This window comes from Oncorhynchus gorbuscha, linkage group LG23 (genome assembly GCF_021184085.1).
Source record: "Oncorhynchus gorbuscha isolate QuinsamMale2020 ecotype Even-year linkage group LG23, OgorEven_v1.0, whole genome shotgun sequence".
NCBI classification, from domain to species: Eukaryota; Metazoa; Chordata; class Actinopteri; order Salmoniformes; family Salmonidae; genus Oncorhynchus; species Oncorhynchus gorbuscha.
In genome coordinates this window covers 49,071,670-49,089,475 of record NC_060195.1, presented here as the reverse complement: position 1 = coordinate 49,089,475, position 17,806 = coordinate 49,071,670, and the positions used below count along the sequence as shown (strand labels likewise).

Below are 17,806 nucleotides of genomic sequence, written 5' to 3'. Positions count from 1 at the left end.
CAGTGATTGGCCCGTTCCAAGGTCACGTGTCGAGTTGCAGCGCTTTTTAGGTTTCGCTAATTTCTATCGGCGTTTCATTCGTAATTTCGGTCAAGTTGCTGCCCCTCTCACAGCTCTTACTTCTGTCAAGACGTGTTTTAAGTGGTCCGGTTCCGCCCAGGGAGCTTTTGATCTTCTAAAAGAACGTTTTACGTCCGCTCCTATCCTCGTTACTCCTGACGTCACTAGACAATTCATTGTCGAGGTTGACGCTTCAGAGGTAGGCGTGGGAGCCATTCTATCCCAGCGCTTCCAGTCTGACGATAAGGTTCATCCTTGCGCTTATTTTTCTCATCGCCTGTCGCCATCTGAGCGCAACTATGATGTGGGTAACCGTGAACTGCTCGCCATCCGCTTAGCCCTAGGCGAATGGCGACAGTGGTTGGAGGGGGCGACCGTTCCTTTTGTCGTTTGGACAGACCATAAGAACCTTGAGTACATCCGTTCTGCCAAACGACTTAATGCCCGTCAAGCTCGTTGGGCGTTGTTTTTCGCTCGTTTCGAGTTTGTGATTTCTTACCGTCCGGGTAGCAAGAACACCAAGCCTGATGCCTTATCCCGTCTGTTTAGTTCTTCTGTGGCTTCTACTGATCCCGAGGGGATTCTTCCTTATGGGCGTGTTGTCGGGTTAACAGTCTGGGGAATTGAAAGACAGGTTAAGCAAGCACTCACGCACACTGCGTCGCCGCGCGCTTGTCCTAGTAACCTCCTTTTCGTTCCTGTTTCCACTCGTCTGGCTGTTCTTCAGTGGGCTCACTCTGCCAAGTTAGCTGGTCATCCCGGTGTTCGAGGCACTCTTGCGTCTATTCACCAGCGCTTTTGGTGGCCGACTCAGGAGCGTGACACGCGCCGTTTCGTGGCTGCTTGTTCGGACTGCGCGCAGACTAAGTCGGGTAACTCTCCTCCTGCCGGTCGTCTCAGACCGCTCCCCATTCCTTCTCGACCATGGTCTCACATTGCCTTAGACTTCATTACCGGTCTGCCTTTGTCTGCGGGGAAGACTGTGATTCTGACGGTTGTCGATAGGTTCTCTAAGGCGGCACATTTCATTCCCCTCGCTAAACTTCCTTCCGCTAAGGAGACGGCACAAATCATTATTGAGAATGTATTCAGAATTCATGGCCTCCCGTTAGACGCCGTTTCAGACAGAGGCCCGCAATTCACGTCACAGTTTTGGAGGGAGTTCTGTCGTTTGATTGGTGCGTCCGTCAGTCTCTCTTCCGGGTTTCATCCCCAGTCTAACGGTCAAGCAGAGAGGGCCAATCAGACGATTGGTCGCATACTACGCAGCCTTTCTTTCAGAAACCCTGCGTCTTGGGCAGAACAGCTCCCCTGGGCAGAATACGCTCACAATTCGCTTCCTTCGTCTGCTACCGGGTTATCTCCGTTTCAGAGTAGTCTGGGTTACCAGCCTCCTCTGTTCTCATCCCAGCTTGCCGAGTCCAGCGTTCCCTCCGCTCAAGCGTTTGTCCAACGTTGTGAGCGCACCTGGAGGAGGGTGAGGTCTGCACTTTGCCGTTACAGGGCACAGACGGTGAGAGCCGCCAATAAACGCAGGATTAAGAGTCCAAGGTATTGTTGCGGCCAGAGAGTGTGGCTTTCCACTCGCAACCTTCCTCTTACGACAGCTTCTCGTAAGTTGACTCCGCGGTTCATTGGTCCGTTCCGTGTCCCCCAGGTCGTCAATCCTGTCGCTGTGCGACTGCTTCTTCCGCGACATCTTCGTCGCGTCCATCCTGTCTTCCATGTCTCCTGTGTTAAGCCCTTTCTTCGCACCCCGTTCGTCTTCCCTCCCCCTCCCGTCCTTGTCGAGAGCGCACCTATTTACAAGGTACATAAGATCATGGACATGCGTTCTCGGGGACGGGGTCACCAATACCTAGTGGATTGGGAGGGTTACGGTCCTGAGGAGAGGAGTTGGGTTCCGTCTCGGGACGTGCTGGACCGTTCACTCATCGATGATTTCCTCCGTTGCCGCCAGGATTCCTCCTCGAGTGCGCCAGGAGGCGCTCGGTGAGTGGGGGGTACTGTCATGTTTGTCATTTATTATCATGTCTTGTCCCTGTGCTCCCCATGCTATTCGTTTCCCTCTGCTGGTCTTATTTGGTTCTTTCCCTCCTTCTATCCCTCTCTCTCCCCCTCCCTCTCTCACTCTCTCGCTCTCTCTTCTCTCTATCGTTCCGTTCCTGCTCCCAGCTGTTCCTATTCCCCTAATCATCATTTAGTCTTCCCACACCTGTTCCCGATCCTTTCCCCTGATTAGAGTCCCTATTTATTCCTTTGTGATCCGTTCCTGTCCCGTCGGTTCCTCGTTTTGTATTCACCATGCTGTGATTGTGTTTCGCCCTGTCCTGTCGTGTTTTTTGCCTTCATCAGATGCTGCGTGTGAGCAGGTGGCTCTATCAACTACGGCCTGCGCCTACCCGAAGCGACCTGCAGTCTGTGGCCGCTTCTCTAGTTATTCCCCTCTACAGACTAGAGGATTTTTGTTATTCCCTGTTTGGATTTAAATAAACTCTGTTTCTGTTAAGTCGCTTTTGGGTCCTCTTTCACCTGCATGACAGCCTATGAGATAGAAAGGGAACTCCATTTTCACTAAGAGCAGCTGATTAGCTGGTTAAACAAAGGTTAGCCAGGTGTTGCAAAAATGTATGTCCAAAAAAAAATGTATGTCATGGGTGCTTTTCAAAGCCTACAGTGCAGTCGGGAAGTATTCAGACTTGTTTGTTACATTACAGCCTTATACTAAAATGTTTTTTTTTTTTTTTAATCCCCTCAATCTACACACAATACCCATAATGACAAAGCAAAAACTGTTTACATTTTGTTGCTAATTTATTTAAATTACAAAACAGAAATACCTTACATACAGTACCAGTCAAATGTTTGGACACAACTACTTATTCCAGGGTTTCTTTTTTTATTTACTATTTTCTACATAATAATAGTGAAGACATCAACACTAGGAGCTACATAGCTACATAGCTAGCTACATAGCCTTCTTTGTATCAAAGATAATTGTGTAGTCTAGAGCGATTTTCTAGGTTAGCTAGCCAGCTATTGTCGTTCTTTTAACGCAACGTAACGTAATCAACTCTGCTAGCTAGCCAGCTAGCCCCCGAATAGCAGCACTGCAGAAACTATTACACTCAACGGAACGACTTGATTAGTGTAGTGTCAACAACGCAGCCACTGCCAGCTAGCCTACTTCAGCAGTACTGTATCATTTTAATCATTTTAGTCAATAAGATTCTTGCTACGTAAGCTTAACTTTCTGAACATTCGAGACGTGTAGTCCACTTGTCATTCCAATCTCCTTTGCATTAGCGTAGCCTCTTCTGTAGCCTGTCAACTATGTGTCTGTCTATCCCTGTTCTCTCCTCTCTGCACAGACCATACAAACGCTCCACACTGCGTGGCCGCGGCCACCCTAATCTGGTGGTCCCAGCGCGCACGACCCACGTGGAGTTCCAGGTCTCCGGTAGCCTCTGGAACTGCCGATCTGCGGCCAACAAGGCAGAGTTCATCTCAGCCTATGCCTCCCTCCAGTCCCTCGACTTCTTGGCACTGACGGAAACATGGATCACCACAGACAACACTGCTACTCCTACTGCTCTCTCTTCGTCCGCCCACGTGTTCTCGCACACCCCGAGAGCTTCTGGTCAGCGGGGTGGTGGCACCGGGATCCTCATCTCTCCCAAGTGGTCATTCTCTCTTTCTCCCCTTACCCATCTGTCTATCGCCTCCTTTGAATTGCATGCTGTCACAGTTACCAGCCCTTTCAAGCTTAACATCCTTATCATTTATCGCCCTCCAGGTTCCCTCGGAGAGTTCATCAATGAGCTTGATGCCTTGATAAGCTCCTTTCCTGAGGACGGCTCACCTCTCACAGTTCTGGGCGACTTTAACCTCCCCACGTCTACCTTTGACTCATTCCTCTCTGCCTCCTTCTTTCCACTCCTCTCCTCTTTTGACCTCACCCTCTCACCTTCCCCCTACTCACAAGGCAGGCAATACGCTCGACCTCATCTTTACTAGATGCTGTTCTTCCACTAACCTCATTGCAACTCCCTTCCAAGTCTCCGACCACTACCTTGTATCCTTTTCCCTCTCGCTCTCATCCAACACCTCCCACACTGCCCCTACTCGGATGGTATCGCGCCGTCCCAACCTTCGCTCTCTCTCCCCCGCTACTCTCTCCTCTTCCATCCTATCATCTCTTCCCTCTGCTCAAACCTTTTCCAACCTATCTCCTGATTCTGCCTCCTCAACCCTCCTCTCCTCCCTCTCTGCATCCTTTGACTCTCTATGTCCCCTATCCTCCAGGCCGGCTCGGTCCTCCCCTCCCGCTCCGTGGCTCGATGACTCATTGCGAGCTCACAGAACAGGGCTCCGGGCAGCCGAGCGGAAATGGAGGAAAACTCGCCTCCCTGCGGACCTGGCATCCTTTCACTCCCTCCTCTCTACATTTTCCTCCTCTGTCTCTGCTGCTAAAGCCACTTTCTACCACTCTAAATTCCAAGCATCTGCCTCTAACCCTAGGAAGCTCTTTGCCACCTTCTCCTCCCTCCTGATACTCCTCCCCCTCCCCCCCTCCTCCCTCTCTGCAGATGACTTCAGATGACTTCGTCAACCATTTTGAAAAGAAGGTCGACGACATCCGATCCTCGTTTGCTAAGTCAACGACACTCATCCCTGACCGCTGGCTACGTCCCTTCCATCTTCAAGAGAGCGAGAGTTGCACCCCTTCCGAAAAAACCTACACTCGATGCCTCCGATGTCAACAACTACAGACCAGTATCCCTTCTTTCTTTTCTCTCCAAAACTCTTGAACGTGCTGTCCTTGGCCAGCTCTCCCGCTATCTCTCTCTGAATGACCTTCTTGATCCAAATCAGTCAGGTTTCAAGACTAGTCATTCAACTGAGACTGCTCTCCTCTGTATCACGGAGGCACTCCGCACTGCTAAAGCTAACTCTCTCTCCTCTGCTCTCATCCTTCTAGATCTATCGGCTGCCTTCGATACTGTGAACCATCAGATCCTCCTCTCCACCCTCTCCGAGTTGGGCATCTCCGGCGCGGCCCACGCTTGGATTGCGTCCTACCTGATAGGTCGCTCCTACCAGGTGGCGTGGCGAGAATCTGTCTCCTCACCACGCACTCTCACCACTGGTGTCCCCCAGGGCTCTGTTCTAGGCCCTCTCCTTATTCTCGCTATACACCAAGTCACTTGGCTCTGTCATAACCTCACATGGTCTCTCCTATCATTGCTATGCAGACGACACACAATTAATCTTCTCCTTTCCCCCTTCTGATGACCAGGTGGCGAATCGCATCTCTGCATGTCTGGCAGACATGTCAGTGTGGATGACGGATCACCACCTCAAGCTGAACCTCGGCAAGACGGAGCTGCTCTTCCTCCCGGGGAAGGACTGCCCGTTCCATGATCTCGCCATCACGGTTGACAACTCCATTGTGTCCTCCTCCCAGAGCGCTAAGAACCTTGGCGTGATCCTGGACAACACCCTGTCATTCTCAACTAACATCAAGGCGGTGGCCCGTTCCTGTAGGTTCATGCTCTACAACATCCGCAGAGTACGACCCTGCCTCACACAGGAAGCGGCGCAGGTCCTAATCCAGGCACTTGTCATCTCCCGTCTGGATTACTGCAACTCGCTGTTGGCTGGGCTCCCTGCCTGTGCCATTAAACCCCTACAACTCATCCAGAACGCCGCAGCCCGTCTGGTGTTCAACCTTCCCAAGTTCTCTCACGTCACCCCGCTCCTCCGCTCTCTCCACTGGCTTCCAGTTGAAGCTCGCATCCGCTACAAGACCATGGTGCTTGCCTACGGAGCTGTGAGGGGAACGGCACCTCAGTACCTCCAGGCTCTGATCAGGCCCTACACCCAAACAAGGGCACTGCGTTCATCCACCTCTGGCCTGCTCGCCTCCCTACCACTGAGGAAGTACAGCTCCCGCTCAGCCCAGTCAAAACTGTTCGCTGCTCTGGCCCCCAATGGTGGAACAAACTCCCTCACGACGCCAGGACAGCGGAGTCAATCACCACCTTCCGGAGACACCTGAAACCCCACCTCTGTAAGGAATACCTAGGATAGGATAAGTAATCCCTCTCACCCCCCTTTAAGATTTAGATGCACTATTGTAAAGTGACTGTTCCACTGGATGTCATAAGGTGAATGCACCAATTTGTAAGTCGCTCTGGATAAGAGCGTCTGCTAAATGACTTAAATGTAAATGTAAATGTAAATGTAGGAAATAACACATGAAATATTGTAGTAACCAAAAAAATCTATATATATTTTATATTTGAGATTCTTCAAAGTAGGCACGATGAAAGTATTGCACACTCTTGGCATTCTCTCAACCAGCTTCATGAGGTAGTCACATGGAATGCATTTTAATTAACAGGTGTAACGCATTTGAGCCAATCAGTTGTGTTGTGACATTTTTCGGGTTGTATACAGAAGATAGCCCTATTTGGTAAAGACCAAGTCCATATTATGGCAAGAACAGCTTAAATAAGCAAAGAAAAACAACATTCTATCATTACTTTAAGACAGTCAATCCGGAAAAGTTCAAGAACTTTGAAAGTTTCTTCAAGTGCAGTTGCAAAAACCATCAAGCACTATGATGAAACTGGCTCTCCTGAGGACCGCCACAGGAAAGAAAGACCCAAAGTTACATCTGCTGCAGAGGATAGATTCATTAGAGTTAGCAGCCCAAATACAGTGTACATCAACTGTTCAGGGGAGACTGCGTGAAATCAGGCCTTCATGGTTGAATTGCAGCAAAGAAACCACCACTAGGGAACACCAATAAGAAGAAGAGACTTGTTTGGGCCAAGAAACGTGAGCATTGGACATTAGATCGGTGGAAATCTGATTTGGAAAGGCACACACCTGTTTATACGTATAAGGTCCCAGAGTTGACGCTGTATGGCATAGCAAAAACCAAGCCATGAGATTGAAGGAATTGTCCAGGAAAATTCTGCAGCATTGAAAGGTCCACATGAACACAGTGGACTCCATCATTCTTAAATGAAAGAAGCTTGGAACCACTAAAACTCTTCCTAGAGCTGGCCACCCGGCCAAACTGAGCAATTGGGGAACAAGGGTCTTGGTCAGGGAGATGACCAAGAACCCGATGGTCACTCTGACAGAGCTCCAGAGTTCCTCCGTGGAAATGGGAGAACCTTCCAGAAGGACAACCATATCTGCAGCCCTCCAACAATCAGGCCTTTATGGTAGACTGGCCAGACGGAAGCCACTCATCAGTTAAAAGGCACATGATAGCCCGCTTGGAGTTTGCCAAACGACACCTACAGTAAAGGGCTCTCAGACCATGAGAAACAAGATTATTTGGTGTGATGAAACCAAGATTGAACTCTTTGGCCTGAATGCCAAGCATCACATCTACAAGAAAACTGGCACCATGGTGGTGGGAGCAGCATCATGCTGTGGGGATGTTTTTCAGCGGCAGAGACTGGGAGACTAATCCTGATTGAGGGAAAGATTAATGGAGCAAAGTACAGAGAGATTCTTGATGAAAACCTCCTCCAGAGCGCTCACGACCTCAGACTGGGGCGAAGGTTCAACTTCAGGCCTTCCATGTGGCGCAGTGGTCTAAGGCCCTGTGCCACTAGAGATTCTGGATTCGAGTCCAGGCTCTGTCGCAGCCAGTTTTGACCGGGAGACCCATGGGGTGGTGCACAATTGGCCCAGGATCGTCCAGGTGAGAGGAGGATTTGGCCGGCAGGGATATCCTTGTCCTATCGCGCACTAGCGACTCCTGTGCCGGGCGCAGTGCATGCTGACACGGTTGCCAGGAGTACGGTGTTTCCTCAAACACATTGGTGCGGCTGGCTTCCCGGTTAAGTGGGCATTGTGTCAAGAAGCAGTGCGGCTTGGTTGGGTTTCGGAGAATGCACGTCTCTCGACCTTCGCCTCTCCTGAGTCCGTATTGGATTTGCAGCAATGAGACAAGACTAACTACCAATTGGATACAACTGGCCCTAAGCACACAGCCATGACAATGCACTGTATGTCAGCTACTACAGTGAGTATATTTGGCTCAATATTAGGAGTTGATAATTAAAATTGACATTATTAGAAAGAAGATTCTCTTCGACAGTGGGTATGTAATTTAGCAATATTCATAAAAACATTGCAGGGAAAATATGCGGACCCTCTTGAATACCCCTGCAGTAGATGCATATTAGCATATACGCTAATATGCTCAATTATATCCGCTCAACACTGATTGCACATAAAGGAAGAGTATTACATAGGAACAGAGTGTTTGCTTTGTTATCCAACTGATCTTGTGTCCTTCGGTCAGCCTGTTCATTGCTGCTCGCAGCTATGTTTTAAGTTTGTGGATCTGAATTAAACAGACCAGATGGAAATCGAGTGGTTTTGAACAGTCCATTTGTGCTGCCTCCCCTGAGGCATTTAAGGAAAACTATGCCCCAAAACAATATTTTTGTATTTGTTTCATTAGTCCATTATTGATATACACTGAGTATACCACACATTGGGAACACCTTCCTAATATTGAGTTGCAACTTTCCCTATTTGGAGTTTCTAAATAACGCAACTTCATATTAACCACGACTGACATGGTATCAAATAACAAGCAATAAACAATTCCTTATTGAATAAACAGGTTTCTTTTCTTCCAAGTTTGTGCATATAATCCTTTGAATATATCCAATGTTTTCTCAATTTTCCTTGGCAGAATCAGATGTTTTCAATTCATTAGTAACTTTATTCTTAGTACAACAGAGGTCACTGACAAGGATATTCAAATCGCAAATTACCCATCTTTCAAAAACACTTTTGAAATGAGTGACGAGTATAGGATTTCACACTTTAGGTCAAATACAAATCTTGGATTCAATTTAGTCATTACACATGCATTGCATTAGATGTCAGATGTACAGAAGATTATTATTTCTTCATATATTTCATTCTTTGAATATCAGCACTATTCAAATTTGTCCTCAAATATGTCCCCATCAGAACATCAATATTCAAAACCAGATTGCTGATTTCCATTCTTCCCCTTTAGTCAGGACCCAATGAGTGTACTCGATGATCAATTAACTTGCAAGGAAAATGGAAATCAACACTACAGAACTTTGAATACCATTGATATTTTAGTATTTCCAAGGAGTCTTATCATTTCCTTTATGCCTAATTATAAATCCCCTCAGATACAGCATAAAGGAATTATTTCTGATACCCACTTTACTGAATGCTATTATCCTTTTACACATTTCCTGTCGGAACCTGGACTTATTGAATTTGAGAAAAATAATTGTCTTTTCCTCTGGCATGAGGCCCCAATTCAATAGATTGCTGCTTCTATTAAATTCTCTGTGGCCGTGTGTAACAGTGTTGAGATTGTGCAGTAACCTCATTTCACATCTTGAAATGTTTCCACTCGTGCTAACGAAATGGTAACTTTCGGTGTCGTAACGGGCAAAGACGTTGTCAAGCGGGCGGCAACGTGTTTGCGAAGCAGAGGGTACCTGGAGCCTTTGCAAGGACATTGTGCTGAGACAGGGAAGAAAGCAAAACTGCAAAGCAGTCACATCCGTCAAGTGTGGCGCTACTGTACATATGCAGTGATTGAGGTTGGTCCCTGATACTCTCCTATGTCTCCGTGTAATCTTAAGTAAAGCTAGTTCTACAACAACAGTGTTGTCCAAAGACCTTGTTGACATTTATTTTCATTGCTATTTTTTTTGTCCAGCTCCTACGTGGATCTGCGTCAGTCATTGATATCTTCCTTCCCTCTGTCTCTCTTCCTCATCCAGTACTGGTGGCTGTTCCAGAGCTGTGTCAGTGCAGAGATCTGGAGCTGGACTGTGACGGTGCCCAGTTTCACCATGTCCCAGCCGTGTCCGTTAACGTCACCATGATGTGAGTTGCCGCACACATTTCGAATACATACATTTGCATCTGACTGGAAGTGTGCAGATACTTTTTCCTGTTTCTCCAATGAATTGGAAGAGAAAAACGACTTAAACAAAGTGTGTCTCTCGCACTTACCTAATGAGTGTCTCGATGGAGGTTTGCTTTTGAAGGTTGGTTTAAGTCTTAGGGCTGTTCTCTTCCGTACTGGAACAACTTTCTCAATTGGAAGAGTAAAAAAGAGGCATGAACCTCTACTGAAGCCGACTGTAATGTGAGGAAAAACTTGAACAAAAGGAAATCATTATGACAAAAGTCATTTCTAAACAGTAGGATTTATAATATACATTATCATTTCCATCCATACATTATGCAAAATAATGACAATGACTATAAATGATCACGTAACGCTCGCCCTTTCTTGGCCTCACAATATTTTGTCTCACTGTCATATTGTCCACACATTGTTTAGATAATGGAACATTTGGGCCCTAGATTTATCATCTGTGCCCATTGCGGACATCCAGTTCCACTTGACTATTAATTTGCTCGATGGGTAAACCTCAAAAGCCCAATTTGCAGACGGGGTCATTTAATTGTGTTAATTGCTTATCATTGCCGCCTCCTCTTTCTCCAATTGGCTCGTCTTTCATTGCTAACTTTCAATTCAAATACTTTCTTCACTAATTCAAAGCTTATCTCCATAACTTCAGGTAACCGTGGTAATCGAGGTGGAATGAGCTTAGATAATGACTAAAATGGCAAAATTATGCATTCTCTGTCACAATATAAAGAAAGATGCTCCTTCTGTTTGTAATAATGATATGTTCCATTACCAATTCTATTTCAAATGTAATTGGAAGATTTTCCCGAATACACACAATGTGGTCACATAGAAATGTGATTAGTTTCAACCTCAAACAGACAATGAGCCGAGAACCTAGTAATTAAAATGAAAATGTTTTTACTTGTTTTAAATTCACACAGTATTGTTTGGTGGCACAATGTTGTGTTTGTTGTTTTTTATTTATCTGGTCGACCTTATGAACTAATCACATCCCATAGGTCCCTGCAAAGGAACCGACTTCGGATATTGAACGGTGACATATTCTATAAGTACCAGAGTCTTCAAAAACTGTAAGTTGTCGTTGAATTATTGATTGCATTTTTAAAATGTCTTCAGGCGAGAGAAGTCACTTGATTACGTTGCAGTCGGCAAGTAAATATTTTGATAGCACTTCAGAAACACTCTCTAATAGACGAACCACTCAAGGCCTCTGTGACAGCCACAGACAATATCAAAGCATTTCCCGTCCCCTTTTGATGGTTGTGATGGCCAAAACAAGCTTACATTGGCTGTGTATAACATTCATTCAGCAAGACTTACCTTCAGATGATGGTTGTAAAGAAAAACAAACTTTCAAGATTGTCATTCAGTCTTGTTGTGCTATCACATTTGAGGCCAGATTACTGGATTATTCTTTTTTTGGGGGTAGGGGGCCACACCAATAACATATGAACACGTTATAAGCAATGGCAAAATGTGTAGAATTGCAGGGAATTCGCTTTAAAACAGCTACTTTTTTTGGCAAAATATATTAAGTCATTCAAAAGGACTCATTTGTTATGCAGCTTGTCAGACCGTGTAATGGTTGCTGCAGGCATTCATTCACTGACTCCATCATCAATATGATTATTCATTGAAAGATCTTTTGGTATAGGGGCTTCCCGAGTGGATCAGCGGTCTAAGGCACTCCATTGCGGTTTTATAGGCATCACTACAGACCAGAGTTTGATCCCGGGTTGTATCACAACATGCCGTGATCAGGAGTCCCATAGGGCGGCTCACAATTGGCCCAGCATCATCCGGTTTAGGAGAGGGTTTGCCCGGGGAGGCTTTACTTGACTCATCGCGCTCTAGCAGCTCCGTGTGGTGGGCCGGGCGCCTGCAGGCTGACCTCAGTCATCAGGTGAATGGTGTTTCGTCCGACACGGCTGGCTTTCGGGTTAAGAGGGCGGGTGAAGAAGCGCGGTTTGGCAGATAATGTTTCGGAGGACACATGACTCGACCTTCACCTCCTGAGCCCGTTGGGGAGTTGCAGCGATGTAACAAGATCAAAATTGGGGAGGAAAAAGGTGGTAAAAATAATATATAAAGCAGGGCTGCTTTTGAATGCCAGAAACTGTAAGTTGGCGAGTGTGGAGCAAGGAGCAGAGTTTAATATGAGCAGATTTAAAGAATTGTGTTTGCCTTCTCTCCCACTCTGGTACTGCTCTGCCTAGCATTTTTTATTTCCTGTATCACAATTTTTTGAATTAGGCCTATTCTGTAATAATTATTTAGCCTACCCCATCCACAGTAGCCTATACAGTGCATTCGGAAAGTATTCAGACACCTTTACTTTTTCCACATTTTGTTATGTTGCTTCCTTATTCTAAAATGGATTAAATAGTTTTTTCCCCCTCATCAATCTACACACAATACACCATAACTACAAAGTGGAAAACTTTATAAAAACAGATCCCTTTAATCCCTTCACAGCACGTTCATATTGATAAGTGAGTGTTAATATCCAGTTCTCTCTTTTTAGTTCAGTTTTATACAATTCCTCAACAATTTGAAACATAGTTTTCTACCATGGAATGGCAGTAGATCTTCATGTTCCTTTTTAGCTTTTGTTTTTAGCATGTTGGCGCCAACTGGTGTATAACGTGAGGTTAGGACAGAGACCAAGAGAATATTGAGTTTTGATTGGCTCAAAATAAACTGCTCGTCATGCAGCTTCTGACAGCTGATTTGTAATAGCTTTCAATTTAAACATATCACTAGCAATATAGTATAATATGATTGGTTACTGGAATCTCACTAGTACTGATAAGTATTCAACATTAGTTGACCTGCATTACATGTGCAATCAATGTAGGGAGGTAACATAAGGGGATTGCTTAGACCACACTTACCGATAAGACTTGTTATCTCACATAATCTGGCAGAGAAGTAGCCTATGTGAGTGCTTTAATAACAGTAACCTAAACGCACAGTTAAAGTATCCATCACTAATAAATGAATGAACTTCAGAAATAATAATAATAATAGTTTATGCTGCGAACAACATGCTTTTATTAGCCTACCAGAATCACCTACAAAAAGAGGATTGTGATAGGCCTTTACTTCAAAAGGTAACAGGAAAAAATAAATGTAATTACTGAAATAAAATGAAGAGAAAGTAAACTTTCATGATGACACTGTGAAATGTTTGAAGTGTTGGCTAATGGTTTACAGAAACATAAGTAATCTATACGATTTTCAATCTCACCCATGACAACAATCTTTTAATTTGATGATAAGGCAAAGAAAAAGTATTGTTTTGAAAGCATCCTGAAATGGAGTACTTCATAGGGAGAACCTTGCGTAATGGATAGATTTGGAGGAAGGGTTGCAAAATAAATCTTTGCATTGCAGGGATCAACTTCCTGTTGCAGTTTTATAGCCTCATGCATTAATAGCAGTAATAATAATAATAATCAATTACTACCTTACTATTCTGCGCAGGAGCTACCAGGAGTCAAAAGCCACCTACTGGGCAAAACATGTCTGGTTATTTGGACAACAATGTTGTGGGAAGTCATTTTTATTTGCAGGAAGAAGTTTAACTAATGCCTAATTGTGGGGTCTTTGGTAAACAAAATTGTCACAATTACATAGCGGCATTTTTATCAGGGCATTTGAAGCAGAGCAGTGATCTTCATGCCTTCTGCCACACCTGGTCTGAAATCACAAAGAAGATTTGTCCCTTTGGTGATCTAAATAATGAATTTGTATTTTAAGGGCTGAAGGTTACCAGCGCGGATTTGATTTCACGCACCAATAAGCTGTCCTCCTTTGGTGATATCACCATTGCACATGCCCTTGGTGACTAAAACACCAGTCTCAAGGTCACCAGTGAAGAGGCGAGTCCGGGATGCTGGCCTTCTAGGCAGAGTTCCTCTGTCCAGTGTCTGTGTTCTTTTTCCCATCTTAATCTTTTCTTTTTATTGGCCAGTCTGGCCAGAGGCTTTTCCCTTGCAACAGCTGCCTAGAAGGCCAGCATCCCAGAGTCGCCTCTTCACTGTTGACGATGAGACTGGTGTTTTAGCAGGTACTATTTAATGAAGCTGCCAGTTGAGGACTTGTGAGGCGTCTGTTTCTTAAACTAGACACTCTAATGTACTTGTCCTTTTGCTCAGTTGTACACCGGGGCCTCCCACTCCTCTTTCTATTCTGGATAGAGCCGTTTGCGCTGTTCTGTAAAGGGAGTAGCACACAGCGATGGAAGAGATCTTCAGTTTCTTGGCAATTTATCGCATGGAATAGAATCACTTCTCAGAACAAGAATAGACTGATGAGTTTCAGAAGAAAGTTCTTTGTTTCTGGCCATTTTGAGCCTGTAATCGAACCCACAAATGCTGATGCTCCAAATACTCAACTAATCTAAAGAAGGCCAGTTATATGGCTTCTTTAATCAGCTCAACAGTTTTCAGCTGTGCTAACATAATTGCAAAAGTGTTTTCTAAAGATAAATTAGCCTTTTAAAATTATAAACTTAGGTTAGCTAACACAGCGTGCCATTGGAACACAGGAGTGATGGTTGTGGATAATGGGCCTCTGTACGCCTATGTAGATATTCCATTAAAAATCTGCCATTTCCAGCTACAATAATCATGTACAACATTAACATTGTCTACACTGTATTTCTGATCAATTTGATGTTATTTCAATGTACAAAGACGGTGGATTTCTTTCAAAAACAAGGAAATGTCTGTGACCCCAAACTTTTGAATGGTAGTGTACAGTATATATATATTTTTTTTTATATTATACGGGGCGGCTTCATCTCAATGTATTTTAAAATGTTAGGCTTTTCAAATATATTCCATTCTCCTTTCTCTTGTTTATATCGGGACAATATTCCCACTAATATTCCTACATGTACAGTTGAAGTCGGAAGTTTACATACACCTTTGCCAAATACATTTAAACTCAGTTTTTCACAATTCTTGACATTTAATCCTAGCAAAAAATCCCTGTCTTAGGTCAGTTAGGAACACCACTTTATTTTAAAAATGTGAAATGTCAGAATAATAGTAGAGAATGATTTATTTCAGCTATAATTTCTTTCATCACATTCCCAGTGGGTCAGAATTTTACATACACTCATTGCCTTTAAATTGTTTAACTTGGGTCAACTTGGGTCAAACTTGATAGCCTTCCACAAGCTTCCCACAATAAGTTGGGGGAATTTTGGCCCATTCCTCCTGACAGAGCTGGTGTAACGGAGTCAGGTTTGTAGGCCTCCTTGCTCGCACATGCTTTTTAAGTTCTGCCCACAAAGTTTCTATATGATTGAGGTCAGGGCTTTGTAATGGCCACTTCAATACCTTGACTTTGCTGTCCTTAAGCCATTTTTTCCACAACTTTGGAAGTATGTTTGGGGTCATTGTCCATTTGGAAGACCCTATTTAACCAAGCGACCAAGCTTTAACTTCCTGACTGATGTCTTGAGATGTTGCTTCTATATATCCACATAATTGTCCTCCTCATGATGTCATCTACTTTGTGAAGTTCCTCCTGCAGCAAAGCACCCCCACAACATGATGCTGCCACCCCCGTGCTTCACGGTTGGGATGGTGTTATTCGTCTTGCACGCCTTTCCCTTTTTCCTCCAAACATAACGATGGTCATTATGGCCAAACAGTTCTATTTTTGTTTCATCAGACCAGAGGATATTTTCCAAAAAGTATGATCTTTCACCTCATGTGCAGTTGCAAACCGTAGTCTGGATTTTTAACCTTTCAGGTTATGTCGATATCGGACTCATTTTACTGTGGATATAGATACATTTGTACCTGTTTTGTTATGCAGATGAATGAGGACCCAAAAGCAACTTGGCGAAAACAGAGTCTTTAATCCAGTAAAGTAAATCTACAATCATAAAGCATAATTCCACTCGTAATGACGAGAACAGACTGGAGACTCGATCATGAACTGCAGGTTGCCTCGGGAAGGCACTTGAACGTAGCAGACTCAGACACCTGCTCACCACGCAGCATCTGAGGGAAACACGACACGACAGGGCGATACACAGACACAGCACGGTGAACAATAGACAAGGATCCGACAGGGCAGAAACGGAAAACAAGGGGAGAAATAGGGACTCTAATCAGGGGGAAAGATAGGGAACAGGTGTGGGAAGACTAAATGATTGATTAGGGGAATAGGAACAGCTGGGAGCAGGAACGGAGCGATAGAGAGAAGAGAGAGAGGGAGGAAGAGAGAAAGAGGGGAACGAACCTAAAAAGACCAGCAGGGGGAAAACGAACAGAGGGAAAAGCAAAATGACAAGACAAAATAAGACAAAACATGACAGTACCCCCACTCACAGAGCGCCTCCTGGCGCTCTCGAGGAGGAACACTGGCGGCAACGGAGGAAATCATAGATCACAAACGGTCCAGCACGTCCCGAGAAAGAACCCAACTCCTCTCCTCAGGACCGTAACGAAAAAAACGATAAAAAGGAAACTAGGGTACTACTCTAAAAAAAAAAAAAAATGAGACACGGGTAGAGAACTGAAAGCTTTAGAGCAAACAGGACCAAACAGGCCAGGAGAGTAACAACTAGGGACAGACTGAGACACAGCAAGGGCAGGAACAAGAACAGGAGAGATGCGATGGCAGGGAACAGACTGAGACCCAGCAAGACCAGGAGCAGAAGCAGAAAAAAAATTACCAGACTTCTTCTGCGCGCAGTCTGAACACGCAGCCACGAAACGGCGCGTGTCACGCTCCTGAGTAGGCCACCAAAACCGCTGGCGAATAGAAGCAAGCGTACCCCGAACGCCGGGATGGCCAGCTAACTTGGCAGAGTGAGCCCACTGAAGAACAGCCAGACGAGTAGAAACAGGAACGAAAAGAAGGTTACTAGGACAAGCGCGCGGCGACGCAGTGTGCGTGAGTGCTTGCTTAACCTGTCTCTCAATTCCCCAGACAGTCAACCCGACAACACGCCCAACAGGAAGGATCCCTCGGGATCGGTAGAAGCCACAGAAGAACTAAAGAGACGGGATAAAGCATGAGGCTTGGTGTTCTTAGTACCCGGGCAATAAGAAATAACGAACTCGAAACGAGCGAAAAACAACGCCCAACGAGCATGACTCGCATTCAGTCATTTGGCATAACGGATGTACTCAAGGTTCTTTTGGTCAGTCCAAACGACAAAAGGAACGGTCGCCCCCTCCAACCACTGTCGCCATTTGCCTAGGGCTAAACGGATGGCGAGCAGTTCGCGGTTAGCCACATCATAGTTACGTTCCGACGGTGACAGGCGATGAGAAAAATACGCACAAGGGTGGACCCCATCGTCAGTATCGGAGCGCTGGGACAGAATGGCTCCCACGCCCACCCCCGACGCGTCAACCTCAACAATAAACTGTTTAGTGACGTCAGGTGCAACAAGGATAGAAGCGGATGCAAAACGCTTCTTGAAGAGATCAGAACAACAATCATACGACCGGTGAGGAGGAAGGGAGTTGGTTCTGGACCGACTGAAGACCGTGCGCAGACCATGATATTCCTCCGGCACTCCTGTCAAATCACCAGGTTCCTCCTGAGAAGAGGGGACAGAACAAACAGGAGAAATAGCAGACATTAAACACGTCACATGACAAGAAACGTTCCAGGAAAGGATAGAATTACTAGACCAATCAAAAGAAGGATTATGACACACTAGCCAGGGATGACCCAAAACAACAGGTGTAAAAGGTGAACAAAAAATCAAAAAAGAAATGGTCTCAC

The 17,806-nt window shown here is 45.2% G+C and overlaps 1 protein-coding gene across 1 annotated transcript in view; it reads left to right on the top strand.

Moving 5' to 3' along the window:
• LOC124010684 (relaxin receptor 1-like) overlaps positions 1–17,806 on the top strand; it is a 106,699-nt gene that overhangs the window by 66,373 nt on the left and 22,520 nt on the right. The window contains exons 3-4 of the mRNA XM_046323343.1: positions 9,879–9,984; positions 11,041–11,112. Of these exons, the coding sequence (XP_046179299.1) occupies positions 9,879–9,984; positions 11,041–11,112 (178 nt within the window). The remainder of the gene's footprint in view (positions 1–9,878; positions 9,985–11,040; positions 11,113–17,806) is intronic.